The 25,846-nt window shown below is 33.6% G+C and overlaps 1 protein-coding gene across 1 annotated transcript; it reads right to left on the bottom strand.

Moving 5' to 3' along the window:
• Positions 1 to 12,673: 12,673 nt before the first annotated feature.
• Positions 12,674 to 14,032, bottom strand: LOC127076468 (60S ribosomal protein L10). Its single transcript, XM_051018132.1, has 4 exons — positions 13,969 to 14,032; positions 13,369 to 13,870; positions 13,191 to 13,272; positions 12,674 to 13,094 (listed from the first exon to the last, which is right to left on the bottom strand). The coding sequence occupies exons 1-4, from the start codon at positions 13,976 to 13,978 to the stop codon at positions 13,026 to 13,028; spliced, it is 663 nt and encodes a 220-aa protein (XP_050874089.1). The 5' UTR covers positions 13,979 to 14,032; the 3' UTR covers positions 12,674 to 13,025.
• Positions 14,033 to 25,846: the final 11,814 nt, after the last annotated feature.

The following is a 25,846-nucleotide window of genomic DNA, read 5'->3' as shown; positions in this document are numbered from 1 at the left end:
AAAAGTGGAATTTTAAAGGAATAGGATGGAGCAAGGAGTAAGAGGAAATTAGTGGTGGGATTAAGTTCTAATTTTAGAAAGATGGGAACCTAATTATTTAAATTAAAAATAGTCTAGGTTAGAGTTTTTGTCAGATCGTACAAATTTGAGAAACGAGAGAAAAGAGGCAAGGGCAAGAGGTTGGGACTTGAAGCTTTAGGAAGGAAGAGCACACTAAAACCGTAATTTTCTTCTAAGAATTAAGATAAGGGTGTGTAGCGGTGTATTCGTCGCTATATGATTTATTGATTAAACCATAAGCAAAGTATACAATGAATCGAGTCGCCACCACACTTTTATTTATCCTAAGGACTGGTTAAAAAGCGAACAAAAACCTAAGAAGTTTTACACGTAGAAAACTAATGAAAAGATCAGAGAATCTGGGTAAGGGGTAAATTACGCAATGGGAAGGTGTTAGGCACCCATCACGTCCTAGGTACTCCTAGGGAGCCCTTTTCACACTTGTTGTATAAAAATATTTATTTATTTTGACATATTATGCAAACATGAATGGGAAGATGAGAAAAGAATGTACAAGTTAGCTATTTTTGTGTTTGAACGGATGAACCCGTTACCTACGTACCTTCCATCAAAGGTAAGGATCAAAACGCCGTAGTTCGGCTAAAAGATTTCCAAAAATTAGTGAGTTCATTTTAAAACACAAGCATCTAAGGCTTTTCATTACCAATGGGAGAAGACTCAACCTGAATCAACAATCCACCATGCGAGGACGGCTTCAACATACTAGTGAGGGGTTAACCCTATAATAAGTATGGAAGGCTTACAATCAACTCACTAAGGATAAGGTAAGATTTACATCAACCACTATGGTAATTAAAACCTAAGGCTAATGTATGAAAACATATTAACAATGGACAAAGCCAAAACAATTGAATGGGTGAAGTTAATTGATTATGAGTATTCACAAAATATGGTCAAGGTATGATTAAGATTGATTCAAAGAAGTGTTATGAAAAGTGAAGTTTGAAAAGTCAAGGACTTATGGTCCAGGTTTCTAATTTGAAAAGACATGACAATGTTTGCACAACAAGTCAAAGCTTTTGAAAGCAAAGTGTGAAAAGGTTTAGGACAAAGAGGGTATGGATAATGGAATGTAAAACTTCTTAGAAAGGTTCACCTCTTGAGATCATATAGAAGATGATTCAAGTGTGTCCTTAGGAATAGGCAACAATGCAAGTAAAAAAACAAGGTGATACCGGATGCCATCAATGGACTTATACCAATCTCACAAACAAAAGTGGATATCGGATACCAATAAATGGGTTTACACCAATATCCTAAAACAAAACAATGATACCGGATGCCATCAATGGTCTTATACCAATCTCACAAAGCAAAAGCGGATATCGGATACCAATAAATGGGTTTACACCAATCTCCTAAAACAAAACAAAACTTGGATGTCAGGCGCCAATCTATCTGGACTTATACCAACCTCCAAAGGATGATCATGGGAATACAAATGCCAACAACATGGTCTTACAATTGCATCCTCACATACAACAAACAAACAAGCATTAAGCTAAGAGGATATGAGTGACCAATGAAATGGTCCTACACTCTATCCCTTCCAAATCATAGGAACAATGGCCAAAGAACATGGTCTTACAATTGTCCTCAATGGGTAAACCAAACATGGATCACAGAGATATGCAATGATGATCATGCAATAATGAACAATCAATGATGATAAGTGCACAAAGGCAAGCAAGCATGTACAAATGCAACAAGCAATCAATCAAACAAAGTCATTTAGCACCCACTATAACCAAACAATTAGGCTCAATCAAAGGGTTAGACTTAAAAGTCAACTGGAATAGGGTAAATGGTGCTCTTAACCTTGACATTGAGAGCCAAGGTGAAGCAGATGAAAGGATATGAGGGGTGTGCCTCATCACTCTTATCCCTGGTCAGGGAGAGCATTGAATATCAGAAGGTGTGGGAGTTCAGAAAGATGGAACTCTCTCCACAAGTTAAAGACTCGATAGATCTTGGGTTTTTACTCACTATGCATCAACACATGTGGTGTGAGCAAGGTGAGAGACTCACAGAATAGTAGGAGATAGGCTACATATCTCTTTTGTCTACCAATTGCCTCACATGAGGTCTTTTCCTGCTTGGGGACAAAGTTAAACAATCACAAACATTGCCTCTTAAGGAGGACTTCAGACAGTTGCCTGGCTAAATAACAAGCCAATTCTTCCAGACTACATGGAGACAAGAGAGTCTACCTCAATGCTTAAGCAAAGCAAAGCAATAGCAAGTTCTCAAAGGAACTAAAGCGACTATGGTACCTGAAATCAATCAAATATAATCAGTATCCCAATCACAAAGTCAAAACAGACGAATTATGAATCAACAAACAACACAATCAATCACATGTGCAAAGCACAAACTCAAAGCAAATGAGTTAGCATCCTACAAAATAAACCAAGTTAGTTCATCACAATAAATTAAACCAAACTCAATCAACTTGAATTAAACTCCTTAAAGCAATTGCTTCTTTAACCTGAAAAAACAACTCAAATGTGAGAAGTAAGACCACTAGGACAAGCCTAGGGTCAAAAGGAGGTGAAAAATTCAAAACAGCAAGTGAAAATTGATCAAAATCAAGATTTATCAAACAAGAATAGAATCCAATTGGTCTAGCATCAAAACTATACACCAAATCCATCTCATAAGCTAAACATGTCAAACTATGCACTTTGGAATCACATTGGAGCAAACAGAATGATCACAATCAAACCAATACCAAAATAGCTCAATAAATTCCCAGAAAATTCAAGCTTAAACAGAACATATTCAATGAGTAACACACCAAATTTCATGCTATTTGGACCAGAGGAAGTATGGAAATTAAATTCACTAAGTCAACACAAATTCAAGCAAGCTCATACATGGCATCAAAACATGCATCCACTTCAACCAATCATAAAACAGCAATCAAACATGATAAATGAATGAGACTAAAGCCAATATGCACTTCAAGATGTCTACAATACACATGCCAAATTTCACATCCATCCAATTAATAACCAGAATTTCACAAGTCAAATAGAAACATGTCTCACAAATGGTCAACAATTGGTCAAGCAAGGGAGAAATTATCAAACAATTTGAAAATGCATTCAACAAATCCATAAAAAATCACATGTATTCTCAACATTCACAAGATCAATCATGCAAAAATCCAGCTCAATTCAAGTTCAATAAGCATAGAAAATAAAATCAAGAAGATGCACAAGGAATGGTATGGCACAAAATGTAACACCTACAAAGATCATGTCATAACTCTCAATCCAGGAACTCAAAAATAGCAAACTATATACCAAAATCACCAGGAATGAGTCTAGATCATGCATATAAAATTTCATGAATTTCTAAAGAAGCATCATCATTTTATGAGCAAAATAGTGAGCATGATGCACAAAAGGACATGTCCAAACAAACCCTAGCCATTTTCAAAATCTACCCGTGCACAAAATTAATAAAAATCACCATAAAATCAAGCACATGATGAGGAGAATGGCACAAAAAATTGCATCAAATTTGGATTAAAATTGAGTGAGTTATGGATTTTTGATCATGGTGAGAAAATAAAAAAAGAAGAATTAAGGCATGTGCACATGTGAATCAAAGGAAGAAATAATAGCAAGGCAAGGAATTTGCAGCCAGCGGGGATCGAACCCCTGGCCAATTTGAAATGTCCTAGGGCGCCAAGCCAAAACGGCGTCGTCCAACTTTGAGCCCTAACGCATGCATTCCATGCAGCGCGCGCGAATCCGCAGGTAACACGAGGAAATCCGCAGGAAATTCCGCGGCAAGGCGTATGAAGGTAGCGGATAAATCCGCAGGTAACGCCCAGTATTTCATGAACAACATGAAGATCTTCATGATCTTCATGCGTAAAATTTCCAGAAAATATTCAATGGCTCCAGAAACAAAAATTGAGCAAAGCATCATGAAGATCCAACATCATACAACATAGATCAACATGTAATTCATCAAATAACAAGCTCAATATCATGAATCGAGCCAATCTAATTATGAACATGAAACTTTAAATCCATGGAACTTTCTTAATATAGCATGGAATCACATGATTTTTAGCTCAGTATTCTCACAGCAAAAGGATCTACATGAATCACACAATCAAATCAAGAATAGAGAGGATTGATTTTCATACCTCTTGATGAGCAGCTTGTATTTCCACGTGTTCTTGGCTTGGTAATGATCCACTAATCTTCCAGCAAGCTTGTGTAAGATACTTGAGGAGTTCTTGATGCTTGATTGAGCTTGAATCAACAATTCGCAACCTTCACCATTGATGAACACTTGCTTGGTGCAGCTTGTAGTAGCACGAATTCCAGTGGATTATGGCTCAAATGTTACTCAGTGTTGAAGATTGATGATGAATAGAGCAAGAACGAACCAAATCCTTGAAGAAATTTTCAGAATTTTTTTGGAAAAGTTGAGAGAATTTGAGATGAAAAAATTTGGATCTGAAAAAATGAATTGTGCTTATGGATTCTGTTATGATTAGGGTTTAAATACCCCTTGTTAATCACCTTTCTTAATCATCATTAGCACAAACCAAATGGATTAGTGAAAAATGGATATTTTTAAGCATTATGACCGAAATACCCTCACATGCATGCATGGCGATGGAATAGTGCTGATTTTTCTCTTGGAATCAATTTTAAAACTCATTTGGAGGCAAATATGATTAATTGGAAGTGAAAAATGCATAGATTTCAAAAATCACTTTTCCCTCCAAAAAAATCCAAATTAATTCACTAAAAAAATGGACTTTTTATGTGATGATTTTTGATGAAATGTGATGATGGATCATGATAGTACATGTCAAATGGGATTTGCTCAAAAAAGAATCACCCAAATTGGCCAAATGGTTTGAAAGTTATGCCACTTTGAAATTCCAAAATTCTTGAAAATGATTTGATCATAACTTGCCAACCATAAATGAGAAATGAGTGTTCTTGGACTTTTTGGAAAGGCAAGAGCAAGATCTTCATCTTTCATGTCGGACAAATTTTGATTTGAAGCTTGCTTGGACATGTAATCTTGAGGAGAATGACTTTCCATTTTTGGCAGGTGAAAATTACAGGTCATTACTATTTTGGGAAACTTTTTTGTCTGACCTCCAATTCTTCACTGTGGATGTTTGAAATGTTATATGAGGCTTGTATGGACATGAATGAGACCTTTCCAACCATCTCACACCTTCAAATCCCTGATTAAATGCACAGTTGACCACAGTTGACTTTACTAGGGTTTTGGTTGACTGAGCCATGTTCTGATGAATTTCAAGCCTTTTTCTCTTGAGATCTTGATTCCAAATGATGTCACAACTCATATGAACTCTTGATGAATGATTATGGTGCCCAAATTCTTCAAGAATAGCCACCATCCATTGCTCAATGAATGATTTGACTGTTTGACCTAGTTTGCTTCATCTGCAAGTAACAAGGTTAGATGACAATATTTTTGTACTTTTGGTTAGTAAACAAATGAAAAGCAATGATATACAAATGCAATACATGCTTGGTGATCAAGAACCACACTCACAAGATAGCCCACCCACTAGGAGGCAAGCAAAGGTGCACAATGATCCTTGAGGCAATGAATGATATGATATGATGCCTTAAGGGATCTTAGGGCAAAAATTGGGGTCTTACAGGGTGGGAAATTGTTTCAATAATAAGGGGTATAATGGAAGGGTATATTGGAGGGACTCATAACCTTCCATAGGGTTTGTTATTATTTTGATTGATGATGATAATATTGTTTTTATATGCAATGATATGAATTATAACCATGTGTATTGATATGTTGTTGTTGTGATGTGCTTGAATCGAATGAATCATGTTGAATTTGATGGAAAATATGATGATTTAGAGATGTTTACTATGATGATATTATTGTAATGGGTTGTTAATCCATGAAATCATGAAATAATATATGAGTTTAGGGTGTGATAGTAGTAAGAATTGGGATTAATATGATAGATTTTCGTAAAATAAGTCGTTGTTATATAAGGCAATGTTTGGATGATTAAAAACTGATTTTTAGACATAAAAAATAGCAGTATATGTCGACATGTATAGATCATGAGTCGACACATGCAGTCGGCACATCAAACAGAAGCTATAAGCTTTAAATACGAGGTACATGAGCTGACATATAACTCATATGTGTCGATGCAGAGAAAATATTTTCTTATATGTGTCGACCTATAGAACGTATTGTCGGCACATAGACTGCTTTTCCCATAAAAACTTGTTTTTCATACATGGAACCTTTTCTAACTAATTTCGAGATGTTTTTGTACTTCTTTATGCTAAGTTGCACTCACAGTAGTCAATTATCTATTGCAGAGATGTTTGGGATGACTTGTATGCTTGATTAGTGAATTGTTATGTTTATACAATGATGTGTTGTTGTTTTGGTAAAGAGACATGAATGAATGCCTATGGGATCATGTTTGATGAGTTGCTATTATTTGTTGATGTTATTAACGTTGTATCATGAATAAATTGTTATACATGATGAATGATGTGATGCATAAATGGTGATATGTGTATGGAGATCATTTTGGTGAACCTTGTTGTGATAATGCATGTTGTTAAGAGTCACGCATCATGGTGTACCGACTTTGGTCCAATTTTGGTGTGCTCTGGTCCTATGGTAGGGATCAGGAGCAAGTAGCCGGATTCAGGTGAGAATCGGTGAAGCGTTACATATGGTGGTGGTAACGATTTAGTATGCTCTGGTCTTATGGTGGGGATCTGGAGCGAGATGAACCCGAGTGTTCATGAATGCTACCACATGCATATGAGTTGTTATCATTGTCATGAGTCGTATATCATGAATGAAATGTATGCATGGAATATGACTATGTGTGATGATAATTTTGTTGTGTATGATGTTGATGATAAATGAGATGTTGTTGTGTATGATGACTTAGATGTGAGAATGTGATATTTTATTGTGCATGATTGTGTAGATGTTGTATTCCATTTTACATTTTATACCATTTTATTATTGAATTGAATTCTCACCCCTAATGTTTGAATATTGTCTTTACATGGGCATCGTGTAGATACTCATGAGTAAATCTTGAGGAAATGAGTGGAAGCTAGCTCCTGAAGTTGTTTCTTAGTTTATAGTCTAATTAGAAGTGTCTTGCTCTAATTATGTAACATCCATCTGGGAACGCTTATTTAGCTTTTTATGTCATGTTTATGTTGAAGTATTACAACTGATGTGGGTGTTAAGCTGATTTATTTAAACTCTTTTATTTGTTATGAAAGTTGAAGTTGAGACTAAATGGCATGAATTCAATATGGTTTTTAATTGCTTTAATTATGATTCCGCTGCGATAGTACCAGATGAGTTGGATGTCATGTAAACATCCTAAGTGTAAAAGTATGTATCAAAATGTTTTGTTGTAATTCGTATTACGGATCATGATGTGTTTGAGATGTGTGTGACACCCTTTTGGTTGTGATTTTAATTAAATATTCGATAATTGTATGTTGGGTTTAAAAGGGTGTTACAATATGTCCTATTTTAACTTCGGTCTCGACTTCAGCGTCGATGCCATGAGTGATGGTTACTTTACTACTAGTAACAAGCGTACCAACCTCTCCTAGGCCTACTGCGACAGTTATTGGGGACAATAACCCCCATATGTCCCAAATTTTACTATGCCTATAGTTACTAGAACCTAACCTTATGGATTTCCATCTACCATGATGGCGAGCTTACACAACCACACATTGATTTTTGCAGACAATGCTATGGCGATATCGTCACCCCTTAATCTACATTTGGCAAGCCTTTTATATTTGATTAAAACTAATTTCATTGTCTTAGTGTCATTTTAATTAAGAGACAATTATTCACTCAAAAACAACTTGGTTACTTTTCAAACTTACAACAAGTAAAATTATAGAACGGCGGTAATATCAACCAATCTCTGTGGATACGATATAAAAATATTTGCCGGAAATATACTTTTCAACAGATTGCCAAGCCATACTTGTTGTTGTTGCCTTTGAAGCTTCTCAATCCACAGAGGATACAACTTTTAATGGTGTGGTAGACTATCATATATCTTACAGAAGTACATGGGACTGGAGGTGACACACTTAAGAAACTGGTAATCATGCCTTACCCGATGTTGAGACATGTTACTGACATTTTGCATTCTGGTTTATGAAACGGAGCAATACACATTTTCTTTGAGTTCAGTTGTTCACTAGAATGCATAATCTCTTTCACATCTTTGAAGGTTACAACATTGTTTGCTAGATTGGATTCACCTTCTTCATCAATAGATATGTTGTAATTTCTTCTTTATTCCATTGAAACACTTGAGCATTCAACTTGAATAGGGCCAAGGTCTTCGCAATTAAGACATTGAATCACTTTCCACCTGTAGGAATATTTGAGCATTTGCCTTTCACCATCCTTTCCTTTATGTTGAATGTTCTTGACATTGGTAGGGGCATTATTCCCAGGTCTCTTGTTAAGTTGTCTCATGAATTTACTAAATCTCTTGTTAAGCTTGATATATTCTTCAGAAACACATTCAGCTTGAACATCATAATCTTCATTATTGTCAACAGTCTTTGGATGATTCATAGTATCATGACAAATATTTGATTGATAAACAACTCATCCTTCTTTGAAGTTTTCCATCTTGAACATAATATCTCCTTAGAGCTCATCCAAACACAATAGGGTGTATGATCTGATGCCAATTGAAAATTCTATTCTAGAGAGGACAAATGTTAGACCAGATGCTTGAGACAACAAGACTTGATGGTTTATGACAAATTATTGCTTCTGAGGACACATGTCAAATACGATGTCTGAAACATTATAAACTAGAAATAAAAGCTAGATTACAAACATGATATAACATATTAACTTTTACAAGATAATGAAGCAGAAAATAAATAAAGAACACAAGAGACCGATAACCCAGTTCGGTGAAATTACACTTATGTATGAGTTGTTGATGAATACTAGATATTGTAATAAACATGTTAAAACATCGTGTTCCACATGTTACACCAGAGCATCCAAAATGACTCTTATTCACACAAGTCTTCTTTGTATAGTAGTTCTTGGACCAAATCTTCCTTGAAGGTACATTAAATCAAATCTTCTTTAACTGAAACAAATCCAAATATTTTCTACTTGATCTTGGATTAACAACACAAATTTCTTCCAAAATGCAAGCCTCTACATCTTGAAGAAGTTAACTCTTCACCACTTCTGAAGGACATTTGAAGCTAGTCAGAACCCAAACCTTAAGCTTAACTAGTTCTGTCAAGCACTTTAGTCAAACAACTCTTGTAACTAGTTCTTTCAAGTACTTTAGCCAGGGTTGACCCAATTAATCAGGAGGCCCGACTCTAATTTTAAAAACAGAGTTAGATTAAAAAAAAATACAATTTAGAAATTATGATTCTACATCTATTTTTAAAAATATGGTATAAAAGGCTTGGAAACAAATTATCATTTTACACCTATTTTTGAAAATACAAGTGTAAAATCTATTTCTTTTGTAATTAAAAATAATAATTTAGCCCCACTAAAATTTGGTGCTTAGTGCTGCAACACTGGCCGCACATGGGAACAATCATCCTTTACTTTAGCCAACAAATTTTTTTGGCAACAAATGCAGATGCTAGAACACATGTTGGAACATTTTATTCCACATATTGGCTAAAATACATCTTGTTCATGTGATGTTTTATCTAATGCAACCAATTTAAAAAGAACAACAACTTCCAAAACAATTAATACTAAAGACATCCGATAAAGAAATTTCCCCCCCTTATCCGAATAGAATCGATCATGTGAATGTGTAAAGAATGCCACCGCACATGACCTCCAAATTATAAGGCCTCGAATTCGATAGATGAGCTTCATAGAATTTTTTTATTGTGCGTTACATCTTAAGTAGCCGCGCGGATGTGAGAATATTTTGGCAGTAATGATAAGTGAGTTCAATTTCAACTTTATGCATTTTTGTATATTTTATATTTTATATTTTAATTAATAAAAAATACTATTACATAGAACCGTTTTTGAAATTTATTATTGACCCACAATTAATTAATGAATATAACCTAAAGATCTTTAAAATTTTATATCCTTTTAATATTTTCAATTTTTATTTTAAATGATGACATTTTAACGAGTATTATAATTAAATAATTAAAATTTTATTACATGACTAATTAATTTGTTATTAACATTTTTATGATGAAATTATTATATAATATTTGTGGCTATTGTTTTCATTTTTTGCTTAATTTTATTTTTAATAATATTTTAAAATTTTTAATAAAATATTTTTTATTCAAATGGACAATAAATTAAGTTATTAGATTTAAAATATTTTTAAAAGGCTTTTTTAAAGAGTAATTGAAGATAGTAAATTGTAGGGAAGAATATAAGGAAAATTTTCTCGTATATGTGTACGGACTTTGAATATGATATTTATTCATTTATCTCGAAATACAGTTTCTTATGGAGGCCCATACCATACTCCACATTTCCAACTTCCATGTTCCTACAATTGTATGCAGTCCCCCATATTCTACATTTCCAGCTTCCAATAACAATACACCTTATTTAAATTATTCAAATGCCCACAATATCTAAGGACCAAACCTTAATGCTTCCAAAATATTAAAGTATTTATCTGTTCATTGCCACATAACAACTTAAACATTCCATCAACATTGATTAAATCTTTTTCCACAAAAATTATTATTCTTTGTAAGGTAAGTATGATTTTGAGTAAACTCAAATCTGTTAAAGAGAATATTCAGAAACTATTTTTTTTTACTCATTTCTAAAATATGCAACTACTACATCTATAAAAAATTACAGTTTTTTTAAAGGTAAACTTAAATTTCACAGCTACTCTCCCATGTCCCAACAACAACAATTTATAACTTTTAGCAATAAAGTTTCATAAAGAAACATTGCAAACTACTACATAATACCAATATTTATCACACCAGCCTCGGATCCATCTACAACATTTATTAAGATCATAACACGAGTTGCAAATTAGTCAAATAACTAATGTTATCACAATCATACTAACCAGTAAGAAATCACCTTAAAATTTTAAGTGGAAATATGACGTATTTTTCTCTTTTAATCTTGGAGTATTGGTTTCGTTGGTGTTCTCATCTTTCTCAGACCCCAACAGAGATATCCTTGCCAAGGTTCAGTTTGGTGGATGAACGATAGCTAGATTCGATGTTGAATCCATCGCCTATAAATATGAGTATATGATTCATTTATCTAACATCTTAAGATTTTGAATGGAGATATGACGTCTTCTTCTTTTGTGGTCATAGAACATTGTTAAATAAATTAATATTTACAACGATAATTTTATTTTTGAATAATTTTACTTTAAAAGTTTCACTTAATTAAATATAAATTTTTTGTTTTTTATTTTTCAGTTATATTTTAAAATACATTCTCTCTGTCTTATAAAAAGTATCTTATTTGCATATTTTTTTAGATATCAAAATAATTGTCCATTTACAATATCAATGCTACACATATTTTTATTTATTATTATACCCCTATTTATTAACTTTCCCTTTTTCAATTATTATAATAACTATATTTAATAAGAATATTTTAATAAATGATATCAGTTTTATCATTAAAACCAGCACATCTAATATTTTTTTAAAGAACTGTGCATTGTTTAAATAGAATTTTTTTTATGTGATAGAGTGAGTATTTTTTTTTAAAATCACTATTTTTTAATAATATTCTACTTATCTTTAATCCAACTCATATCAAGAATAAAATGTTTAATTAAAAGTATATAATATGATGGATTTTAAGATTAATTTGTTATATTATGTTGTCTTGTAAAATATTAAATTAAAATGAAATATGATATATTTTTTTTCTCTTATCCTGAAAAAATACTTTGAATATTTAAAATATAATATAACTATAGGTGTGATATCTCAAGTGATATGTGATAGTTGACTTAAATGAATGTAACATTTTAATTCAGAATTTATTTATATTTATATATCAATGTAAACAAGTTCTCCCTTAAGAGAAATTTATTTATATTTTTTTTCTCTTTTGCAATTGAGTTTTCATCGACAACTTTTTCGTGAAGAGTGAAGCTTTAAAATAGCTGGACCCAGCTGTTTGGTTATATGGAAGTTGAAAATGCAACCAATTTTTGCCAAACTTCGAGTTACTTTTAGTGCAAATACTTTCTGTAATTGTCATATTGGCCCGTTGCAAAGTTTTGAAAGTTTCATTAGGTTCTATACTAGTTCAAAAGTTCATATCGAAATAACACATGTTATATTAAAGATTATTGTTGTGTTGTATCCTTAAAATTATTGAATGAATATAAAAAATAAATTTTATTATAATTAAGACCGAAGAGTATATAAAGACGTACATGGTATCCAAATTACTAGCAGACAAGCAAATAATATAAATCATATATGAAAAACAAATTGCAAAAATGGGAGATGTGATCTATTCGAACTTAGAGTAAGCTCATTACTCCTTAAGATCCAACAACTTGATTAACTAGTTAATACTTGTATTTCATGTGGATATAGACCACCTTCTATATTGAGAACAATTTACACACAAACAACAAAAAACACTATTTAATATTGTTCTAACAATAACATAACGGTACATATACTTAAGTCACATACATACATCACACATAACGGTACATATACTTAAGTCACATACATACATCACACATTTGTATCTCTGGTACCCAAAACATGTTGAAAAACAGTTGAAAACACAAAAATTAAATATATACTATTAATCAATCACAGTGTATGTAATCACTGATCATTATTAGAAACATCCATGTTGAGCCGGTTGAAATAATTTCATGTCTAAGCAGAGATTGGCAAGAAAGCTCTTCCTGGCTGACGATTGGCCAAAGGTCCATGGCACCCAAGAACCTGAAAAAGGACAAAGAAAACAAATTCAACACATTCAATCCATCCAAAAATAATCTATAATCTATAATAATATATATAAATGTAATGATAAATTACCTTAGCATTTACACCGTCTGGCACAATTCTGTTCTCAGATTTCAACTTCAAGTACTCCTCTTGACCCAATTTAGTAAAACCCCTAAAATTTGAAAACAATTTGAAGTCATAAAATCAAAATGGTAAACAAATGATTATGAAGTTAGAAAATCAAGCATCAACAATAAAAAAAACTTACCACTTTCTACTAACAATAATTTTCTGACGACCGGGGAACTTGAACTTAGCCCGACGAAGAGCCTCTTGAGCATGCTGACCATTCCCACTCTTACACCTAACAGACAACAGCACCTGTCCAATACTCACCCTAGCACACGTCCCCAACGGCTTCCCAAACGCGCCTCTCATCCCGGTCTGCAACCTATCCGCCCCAGCGCACGATAGCATCTTGTTAATTCTCAACACATGAAAAGGATGAACCCTAACGCGCAAATGAAACGCGTCTTTTCCAGCAAACTTCGACATGTACTTGTTGCAGGCGATTCTCGCTGCCTCTAATGCTTCGCTGGAGACATTTTCTTTCTCCCATGATACTAGATGAACGCAGAAAGGAAACTCGTCTACGCCCTTTTTCTTCATCCCTACGTCGTAGATTCGGATCTTTGGATCGGGAACGCCACGGCAGAAGCGCGATTTTGGATACGGTTTGTTCTTTATCTGACGGTAACATCTCGCCGGTCCTAATTAGTCATATCACAAAATGTTTCATATTATGATTAGAATGCAGAAAGTTTGAGATGAAAAGAATAAAATAATGAGAGTTTGCTTTGTTGCTTACTTCTTCCCATAGTTGATGAACTTGTTGTGGTTAGAAAACTGAAAGTTATGGAGGGAAAGGGAAGAGGGTGGTGTTTCTTTTATACCTTTGCATTAGCGCGTTTCTTTTGTATGCTTCCGTGTGGGCTTGCGTCATCTATTGAGAGTGGGCCCGGGCTTACACTTTTGGACCAGGCCCATTTGCGGCCCAGAATGTTCGACAAGGCGGTTTAACTTGTTGTAGAGGTAAAGGATACACGCAACTATTTTGGTGCATGAATTCAATTTTGTAACTACGTTTCAAAATTAATAGCATGGGATGGGGAAAAGGGATAACTGCTATTGATTGTCGGTGGAACGTTAAGTAATTCTGATGGTATATATCTACTCGTAAAAGATTATTTGAATGTGGGAAGGAAGACATAAAATTGTATTCTAATATTACTAAAATACAGTAAGACTTAATTAACTTGAAGAAGAATTGTTTCCGAGAAATATAATTTGAATATTGTCTAGCAATTGTTCTGGGTTGGTCCAATGATCAAATAATACCAATCTAATTTGGGTGAGACAAGTGTTCCACATGGTTAGCTATCATGATATTAAGGTGAATGGAGAATGCTTATGGACGACTTTAATCTTGCATTGTGTGACACTCTAATATTGAAATGACGGCTGAGTTAAAGCATACCCAACATTCACCACCTTCTTGTGAAGATTCTTATCTTTTATAGCACGCATGAAGTTTTGTGCAATGTGTCTGATATAGTAGACATGTGTAGAAGGAGGATCATGCCATCCGTTGTCATGGTTGTTGTAGGCACTCTCAATGGCAGCATGTCTATCAGAAATCAAACAGAGATTGACTTATGGAGCCACATGCGTTCTGAGATGTCGAAGAAAGAAACCCCATCCACCAGCCGTTTCACCTTCAACAAGAGCAAAGGCAATGGGAAAGACATTGTTGTTGCCGTCTTGTGCAACCGCCATGAGCAAAGTACCCTTGTATTTTCCGTATAACCAAGTGCCATCAATTTGAATAATAGGTTTGCAGAATGCGAAACCTTTGATGCACGGGTCAAATGCCCAAAAGAGACGGTGAAATATTCTATTACCTGTAGCACAGGTTCCGTCTGGCATCATCGCTGACAATGTATCCATAATTGCCACAGTTCCAGGGACATATGTTTTTAGTGCCCATAAAAACTGTGGCAATTCCTTGTATGAATCCTCCCAGTTGCCGAAAACTTGTTCAACAGCCTTTGTCCTCGCAATCCAGGCTTTCTTGTAAGATGGAGTATAATTATATGTTGTTCTCATATGGGATATAATTATACTCACCTTCACTGATGGGTCTTTATTAACCAACGGCAGAATGTCTTGACATATCAAAGTTGCGCTTAGTTTATGATGATCTTGTTCAACGTTAGTTGCAATGCAACTGTGCGGTGGGTCTATTGAAGCGATCTCCCAAGAGTCGTTTTTCTTCTTGTAAGACGCAGCCAAACGAAACTTACAAAGCATGTTACGACATTCGATAACATACCTTCTAGAATCAGTGCGTTTCACTGTAAAGTCAGCAGAGTTGTTCATGTGGAATTTTTTTATTGCCAAAACACATTCTTCTTTGGTACGAAACATGTCTCTCACCTTTAATTCGCCTTCTGATCTCGGATACGGATTATAGAAAACACTGTTGGATGTTTCATCGTCGTGAAGATCCATATTTGTCATATGTTGAGGCGGATTGTAGACATGACTAGGAGGTATTGGTGGTGGTTGATCATCATCTTCATCGTCGTTGTTCAGCATGGGATTAACCTGTATCTCGGTCTCATCTTCTTCTTCATCAACGACGTCCACTTCTGCTTCTGCTTCTGGGTTGACGTCATCTAACCATTGTCGATCATCTTCACCAGATTCATCCTGACCGATTAGTTGAGACTGTTGAGATGGTATACATGGTTGAAGAATAATGTACAACTCAATACAGTTGCAGCCTGAATGTTCATGACTAACAAACATGTATTCAACATCTTCATCGTCTCGTACCTTAAGGGGGAAATACTTGCATTGACCTTTCTAAAAAAATATTGGATTTTGATATGTGATCTTTGACACAATACCCGATCGTATAAAGGATTGTATTCTTTTTTTCAAATGCAAGAAGGTTGCATTTCTCTTGATCGTGAGTCTAATGGTATCGGTGTTTCGAAAACAAAAACCATGGGTCATGATCTCAGCTACGGCGGTACACCATCGATGCATACTGAAGACTATGCCGACTTGTCTGAATACCTCAACGGACCTTCTCCTGTAGTTGGCAGTGACGCTCCTGGCCCCTCAGATGATCAAACACCGGTGCAGAATCGTCAACGTGGGTTAGGGCCAAGGGTTAGGGTAGCTAGAGGATGTGGGACCGGAGGTCGGTTAGGTGATCCCGGTCATCACCATTAGGTTTCTTTGTGTAAACGCCAAACTTTATTAATATCAAGTGGTCTTATATCAAATTTATCTATCACTTATATCATAAAACACAAAAAAATGCATTTTAGGAGGAGTCTCCAATTGAATTGGCGACTCCTCTTAAAACCTACACAAGGGCGCCAATTGGATTGGCTAGGGCACCTGCCCTAGCCAATCCAATTGGCGCCTCCATTCAAGTTTTAAGAGGAGTCTCCAATTCAATTGGCGAATCCTCCTAAAAGTGGGGTACTTTGGGATTTTTTTTGAAACCGGGGATATTTTGGAAATTTTCTTGAAAAAATGGATTATTTTTGTAAAAAAACTGATACATGCGTTCAATTTCAACTTTTCTGCATTTTTGTATATTTTATATTTTAATTAATAAAAAGTACTATTACATATAATCGTTTTTGAAATTTATTACTGACCCATAATTAATGAATAAATATATAATATATCCTATCCACCGGACGATTTTTTTACAAAAATAACCCACTTTTTCAAGGAAATTCCCCAAATACCCCTGGTTTAAAAAAAAATCCCAAAATACCCTATTTTTAGGAGGAGTCTCCAATTGAATTGGCGACTCCTCTTAAAACTTGAATGGAGGCGCCAATTGGATTGGCTGGGGCAGGTGCCCTAGCCAATCCAATTGGCGCCTCTGTGTAGGTTTTAAGAGGAGTCGCCAATTCAAATGGAGACTCCTCCTAAAATGCATTTTTTGTCTTATAAATAGATGCGTTGTGTGACTAATTATTCCACATCTCATATAATCATCTGGCTATCATGTTTGGTGTTCGTCACCGATACGGAAAGGTGATTTATGCGAGAGAGAAACCTCAAATGCTGATGCTGTTTTGGAACATCACCACGTTCGATCAACTGAAGAGGGAGTTGGTTCGTTGGTTAGATGGGAAAATACCAGAAGGGGAAAAAAAATCAGAAGTATTGAGAGACTTGACATTATATTTGGTTGGGTGCGAATGAAGACTGATAAGGATGCTAGGGAAATGATGTTCGGTCGAGACGACATCAATTTGATTGTTGTAATCAGTTAGAAATATATATGTTTTTTGATGTTTTGTACTGATGTTTGTTGTGAACCTCGTTGTAACAAGAACTTAATGATATATAATGATTGAATGTTACAGAAATACAATGTTAAAAAAAGCTTAAGACCTAGATGATGCTCCTCGATTGCGACAGTTGTTCTTGTTGTGTCCTGGTTGACGACAGATACTACATAATCTTATCATTTTTCCTGTGGAATCCATCTCTATTCTGATACTTGTGCTGTTTGGCCTTCCTTTCTTCTTTTTACGCATCTCGTTATTGTACCAAACAATATCACCTTCATATGGAGGCCAGTAATCCTCCATTGGTACTACTGAGAAGCTTTGAGTATATACATTCATGATGGTGTTGGCCTTGTACACATCAGATAAATGGTTGTAAGCGTCTTGACGAGTATAAGCGCATGCTGCTATGACATGGGAGCAAGGTATGCGGAAGGCCTGGAATTTTCCACAATCGCACCAACTTCTATTTAGTCTAACATCGTAGGCTAAATTTGGTCTCCCCTCGTTGTGGTCCATTGTTTCCTGGACATTGAAATTTTGTCTATGACGGTCAAAGATTGTTACATCGTGTGTATAGGATGTATCAAGGTTTTTGACATACCAACTTAGTCAAGTTTTTTATTCTTTCTTTTATAGGATGTATCAAAGTTTCGAACTTGGGTCCAAGAATATGTCCATATGGACCCGATGATTCAACCTTATGTTGAACTCGCCGGTTTTGGTCATATTAGCAAGATTTTGTCTTGGTCCATAGATAACAAATTCATTCTAGCTTTATGCGAAAGATGGAGACCAGAGACACACACATTTTGGTTCCCAACCGGTGAGTGTACCATGACGTTAGAAGACGTCTACATGCTTTTAGGACTACCCATTGAAGGTAAGGCCGTTAATGGTAAGACCAACTATGCAAATTCAATTTGCATGGAGCTCTTAAAAACTGATTTGTTAGATGATAATGCAAGAGGTCAAGGTATACTACTCTCACGCCTTAAGTCGTACTATAATAGTTTATACTTAGATGAGCATTCTACCAAAGATGCTCGAATAATAAAAACTAGGTGTTACATTATGCTGTTAATTGGCTCGTTTTTATTTCCCGAAGGTAGTGGTTCTAGCATGCATATTATGTACTTACCTCTACTTAGACATGTAGATAGAATAGGAAGTTACAGTTGGGGATCTGCTTGTCTAGCCTATCTCTATAGCTCCTTGTGCAAAAACTCACACAAAGACACATCTATATTTTCTGGATGTGCTGTTTTGCTACAAGCATGGGATTGGTCAAGACTACCGTCTCTAGCACCGGTCAATAACAACCCTTTCACATTTCTATATGCACAAAAGTAAGTTGTTTAAATTGCTATATCTTTACTTACTTCTTTAAAGTTTATTACCTCTAACTAATTTTTTTTGACTTTTTGGTCTAGATGGTCTGCACGTGGTATGCGTTACAATAGATGTCCAAGACATTGTATTACTCAGTATCGCAACCTGTTGGATCATCTTCGACCGGCAGACGTAAGCAAAATAACTTAATTATTTCGTTATATTTTGTTAACTTTTTCTACATTGATTATAATCTTATCTTCTTTCACATTTCAATTCATTTGGCGTCCATACCTTAATTTGGATCATGACCATGAGGTCAACGCTGAAGACGCATCCGTATGGACTGCATGCACACCGATAATACGGTTCACAACTATGGAGATGCACAACAGTGATCGTGTGAAGCTGCAGTTCGGTATGCTCTAAAATATCCCAGATCCCCCAGCTAGCCTAGGAGAATGGCATCTGCGTAAAGTTAAAGACCAATGGAACTTCAATCCATGGCAAAGCTTCGCAAGATCAGAGTGTTGCAAATGGAAGCACCGTCATGATCATGTGTTAACTGACGCAGTCATGCCAACTGAAGAAAAACCAAGTCGTACTTATATGGCTTGGTACAGATCAATTGGTTTTCAGTTCATCGCCGAGGATATGTACCTATACGGCCCACGCCAGGAAACTTACACACCAGAATGATCAACATGTAACCCCCAACAACATTGTCAGCCCGGTTACTCACAACCCTCTATCCGTCAAACTTTCTGTTCCACAAACACACAAACATACAACCAAAACATGTCATTCACCCAACCCCAATACCAAGAGCATACCCCATACCACCACCAACAAATTGACCATCAACCTGAGACCCAACATCGCTTCGCACCCACCCCATCACCCTACAAAAGTCGCCTTAGCCAAAACACCAACCGCCTCTCCTCCTACCGTAGCCAAGAAGCCCAAACATCACAAAACCAAAACATCCAACAACCTTATCTCTACCAAACAACCCAACAACCTTTTCAACCTTTCCTCGACGCATCGTTCACACCCATGTCTCCCTTCAACCGTCCCGGTCGCCCATCCATGAGTTAACCACATCCCAACTTCTCTGGCATGGGTTATGAGCTCAGCTACGGCGGTACACCATCGATGCATATTGAAGACTATGTCGACTTGTCTGAATACCTCAACGGGCTTTCTCCTGTAGTTGGTAGTGACGCTCCTGTCCCCTCAGATGATCAAACACCGGTGCAAAATCGTCAACGTGGGTTAGGGCCAAGGGTTAGGGTAGCTAGAGGATGTGGGACCGGAGGTCGGTTAGGTGATCCCGGTCATCACCATTAGGTTTCTTTGTGTAAACGCCAAACTTTATTAATATCAAGTGGTCTTATATCAAATTTATCTATCACTTATACCATAAAACACAAAAAATGCATTTTAGGAGGAGTCTCCAATTGAATTGGCGACTCCTCTTAAAACCTACACAGGGGCGCCAATTGGATTGGCTAGGGCGCCTGCCCTAGCCAATCCAATTGGCGCCTCCATTCAAGTTTTAAGAGGAGTCTCCAATTCAATTGGCGACTCCTCCTAAAAGTGGGGTATTTTGGGATTTTTTTTTGAAATCAGGGGTATTTTGGAAATTTCCTTGAAAAAGTGGGTTATTTTTGTAAAAAAACCCCACTAGACTATAACCAAAAGATCTTTAAAATTTTATATCCTTTTAAGTTTTTTAATTTTTATTTTAAATGATAACATTTTAACCCGTATTATAATTAAATAATTAAAATTTTCTTACATGACTAATTAATTTGTTATTAACATTTTTAGGATGAAATTATTATATAATATTTGTGGTTACTGTTTTCATTTATTGCTTAATTTTATTTTTTAATAATATTTTAAAATTTTTAATAAAATATTTTTTATTCAAATAGACAATAAATTAAGTTATTAGATTTAAAATATTTTTACAAGGTTTTTTTAATAATTTAAATTATCATTTTACTATAACAACTCCATATTTATACATTGAATATATGAATAAGTATTATGGTATGTCTCTTTTAAATACAATCGAATTCATAACATGATATTTTAAAATTTTAAGGGTTTTATAGATGTACTAAACTTTTTAAATATAAATTTAGAAATATTTATATTTTGAGATTAATTGTTATGCACTGTCAATGTAAAAAAATTTACAATGTCAATACATCACAATCATTCGTTTGTGTTACTTTACATGTGATTATAATAAAAGTCAAACTTCTTTAACAAATCAATAGTTATAATTAACTGATAGTGTAAAATATCTTTAAACTGTCAGTGCATTTAATTAAATCCTTATATTTTTCTACCATTGTGAATTGACACATTAATAATTTAACATAGTAGTTCCATTGGAACACTTGAGCATTCAGCTTGAATAGGACCAAAGTCTTTGCAATTAAGACATTGGATCCCTTTCCACATGTAGGAATAGTTGAGCTTTTACCTTTCACCATCCTTTCCTTTATGTTGAATGTTCTTGACATTGGTAGGGACATTATTCCTAGGTCTCTTGTCAAGTTGTCTCATGAATTTACTAAATCTCTTGTTAAGCTTGATATATTCTTCAGAAATACATTCGTCTTGAACATCATAATCTTCATTACTGTCAACAATCTTTGGATGATTCATAGTATCATGATAACTATTTGATTGATAAATAACTCATCCTTTTCTGAAGTTCTCCATCTTGAAAAAAAAACATCTCCCTGGAGCTCACCCAAATATAACAGTGTGCCTGCTCTGATGCCAATTGAAAATGTTGTTCCAGAGAGGACAAATGTTAGACCAGATGCATGTGACAACAAGACCTGCTGGTTTATGACAGATTACTGCTTTTGAGGATAGATGTCAAACACGATGCCTGAAACATTGTAAACCAGAAATAAAAACTAGAATGTAACCGCGATATAACATATTAACTTTTACAAGATGATGAATCGGAAAAGCAATAAAGAACACAAGAGATCGGTAACCCAATTCAGTGAAACTACACCTACGTATGGGTTGCTGATGAATACCAGATATTGGAACAAACATGTTGGAACATTGAGTTCCACATGTTACACCAGAGCATCCAAAACGACTCTTCTTCACACAAGTCTTATTTGTATAGTAGTTCTTGGACCAAACCTTCCTTGAAGGTACATTCAATCAAATATTCTTTAACTGAAACAAATCCAAATATTTTCTACTTGATCTTGGATTAACAACACAAATTTCTTCCAGAACGCAAGTCTCTGCATCTTGAAGGGGTTAACTCTTCACCACTTCTGAAGGACATCTGAAGCTAGTCAGAACTCAAACCTTAAGCTTAACTAGTTTTATCAATCACTTTAGCCCAACAACTATTACAACTAGTTCTCTCAAGTACTTTAGTCAGGTGCGACCCAATTAATCAGGAGACCCGTCTTTAATTTTAAAAATAGGCTTAAATTAAAAATATATACAATTTAGAAATTATGATTCTACATCTATTTTTATAAACCTGGTATAAAACCATAGATGTTTGGAAACAAATTATCATTTTATACTTGTTTTTGAAAATACAAGTGTAAAATCTATTCCTTTTATAATTAAAAATAATAATTTAGTCTCCCCAAAATTTAGGGTTTAGGGTTTAGGATTTAGGGGCCTAGTGTTGCAACATCAGCTGCACACGGGAAATGTCAGCCATGATTGTAGGCAATAAATTTTCTTGGCAATAAACACAGATGTTGGAATGCTGGAATACATGTTAGAACATCTTGTTCTACATATTATCTAAAATACATCTAGTTTATATGATGTTTTATCTACTACAGCAAATCTAAAAGGAACAACAACTTCCAAGACAACTAATACTAAATACATCCAACAAATGATTTTTTTTGCACTGATCCGAACAACTTATATATAAGCAGGGTCGGTCCTATGGATGTGCAAGGAGTGCAACTGCACAGGACCTTCAAATTTGTAGGGCCTTGAATTCGATAGATGTACTTCATAGAAATATAATATTAGATAATATATAAAAATAGTTTCAAATATAATTATATCCTTTATGTATTTTTGTATATTTTATATTTTAATTAATAAAAAATACTATTACATAGAACCGTTTTTGAAATTTATTATTGACCCACAATTAATTAATGAATATAACCTAAAGATCTTTAAAATTTTATATCCTTTTAATATTTTCAATTTTTGTTTTAAATGATGACATTTTAACGAGTATTATAATTAAATAATTAAAATTTTATTACATGACTAATTAATTTGTTATTAACATTTTTATGATGAAATTATTATATAATATTTGTGGCTATTGTTTTCATTTTTTGCTTAATTTTATTTTTAATAATATTTTAAATTTTTTATTAAAATATTTTTTATTCAAATGGACAATAAATTAAGTTATTAGATTTACAATATTTTTACAAGGTTTTTTTAATAATTTAAATTATCATTTTACTATAACAACTCCATATTTTAAGGGTTTTATAGATGTACTAAACTTTTTAAATATAAATTTAGAAATATTTATATTTTTCTACCATTGTGAATGGACACATTAATAATTTAACATAGTAGTTGGAAGACCTTGAAAATTGTTTATTAATTAAAATACTTATGTTGTTGAAATTGTTCAAAGAGTCATTGAAGATAGTAAATTGTAGGGAAGAATATAAGGAAAATTTTCTCGTATATGTGTACGGACTTTGAATATGATATTTATTTATTTATCTCGAAATACAGTTTCTTATGGAGGCCCATACCATACTCCACATTTCCAACTTCCATGTTCCTACAATTGTATGCAGTCCCCCATATTCTACATTTCCAACTCCTTATTTAAGTTATTCAACAGCCCACAATATCTAACGACCAAACCTTAATGCTTCCAAAAAAATCAAAGTATTTATCTGTTCATTGCCACATAACAACTTAAACATTCCATCAACATTGATTAAATCTTTTTCCACAAAAATTATTATTCTTTGTAAGGTAAGTATAATTTTGAGTAAACCCAAATCTGTTAAGAGAATAATCAGAAACTATTTTTTTTTCTCATTTCTAAAATATGCAACTACTACATCTTTAAAAAATTACAGTTTTTTTTAAAGGTAAACTTAAATTTCACAGCTACTCTCCCATGTTCCAACAACAACAATTTATAACTTTTAGCAATAAAGTTTCATGAACAAACGTTGCAAACTACTAAAGTATACCAATATTTATCGCACCAGCCTCGGATCCATCTACAACATTTATTTCAGAGATCACAACACGAGTTGCAATTTAGTCAAATGACTAAAGTTATCACAATCATGCTAACCGGTAAGAAATCACCTTAAAATTTTAAGTGGAAATTGCCGTATTTTTCTCTTTTAATTTTGAAGTATTGGTTTCGTTGGTGCTCTCATCTTTCCCCGATCCCATGAGAGATATCCTTGCAAAGGTTCAGTTTAGTGGAGGAACGATGGCTAGATTCGATGTTGAATCCCGTTATAGAATCAAACATCGCTTATGAATGTATGATTCGTTTATCTAACATTTTAAGATTTTGAATGGAGATATGTCGTCTTCTTCTTTTGTGGTCATAGAACTTTGTTAAATAAATTAATATTTATAATGATAATTTTATTTTTGAATAATTTAACTTCAATAATTTCACTTAATTAGATATAAATTTTTTATTTTTTATTTTTCAGTTATATTTTAAAATACATTCTCTCCGTCTTATAAAAAACGTCTTATTTGCATATTTTTTTGGATATCAAAATCATTGTCCATTTACACTATCAATGCTACACATATTTTTATTTATTATTATACTCCTATTTATTAACTTTTCCTTTTTCAATTATTATAATAACTATATTTTATAAGAGTATTTTAATAAATGATATTAGTTTTATTATTAAAACCAGCACATCTAATCATTTTTTTAAAGAACTGTGCATTGTTTAAATAGAATATTTTTTTTATGTGATAGAGTGAGTATTTTTTTTTAAAAATCACTATTTTTTAATAATATTCTACTTATCTTTAATCCAACTCATATCAAGAATAAAATGTTTAATTAAAAGTATATAATATGATGGATTTTAAGATTAATTTATTATATTATGTTGTCTTGCAAAATATTAAATTAAAATGAAATATGATATATATTTTTTTCTCTTATTCTGAAAAAATACTTTGAATATTTAAAATATAATATAATTATAGGTGTGATATCTCAAGTGATATGTGATAGTTGACTTAAATGAATGTAACATTTTAATTCAGAGTTTATTTATATTTATACATCAATGTAAACAAGTTCTCCCTTAAGAGAACTTAACACTACTACATGTCCGGGACAAAGTTTGTAATCAAAATCTTTGGTTAAGGTAAAAGAAATCACTTACATCTTATCTAAGTGTTGTTGATTAAGGTAAACAAGTTGTTGATATTTATAAATCAACAAGGGAAGAAAACAATTAATATAAAATCACTATCAAGAAAAAGTTTGTTTTTAATTTTGTTTGTTAGTCATAATCTTGTTCTCACCCTTCTTGGGTCAAAAAGTATAACCAACCAAATCTCTCACCGAGTAATAGGAATAAAAAAGAATTGAAGTATTAATATAAATAGAAAGAGTTAGTTTGAGTTTTCTTCACCACAATAACAATAATTTTGCGAGTGTAATGAGATTTGAGTAGTTCTACATTATGAGAGAGTTTATAATTATTTTTATCAAAAGTTATAGTTGGGAAGATTTATAATTTTTTCGTGCAAAAATTGAAGCCGGAAGAGTTTGTAATGTTTTTGTGCAAAAAAATAGGAATTTCAAAGTGAGGGTTTGTAATTTTGTCCTTTTAAAAATTAGAAGTTGGATAATAAACTTATGAGTTTTATTTTTGATTTTTTTTATTGCATTTTTCTTTTTTTATCGGTGTGCTTCCGCTTGTGTAAAAAATTATTTTTTCGTTGCTACCACAA

Source organism: Lathyrus oleraceus, chromosome 4 (genome assembly GCF_024323335.1).
Source record: "Lathyrus oleraceus cultivar Zhongwan6 chromosome 4, CAAS_Psat_ZW6_1.0, whole genome shotgun sequence".
Taxonomy (NCBI): Eukaryota; Viridiplantae; Streptophyta; class Magnoliopsida; order Fabales; family Fabaceae; genus Lathyrus; species Lathyrus oleraceus.
The sequence above is the reverse complement of the archived record's forward strand: the minus strand, read 5'-3'. Positions and strand labels throughout refer to the sequence as shown.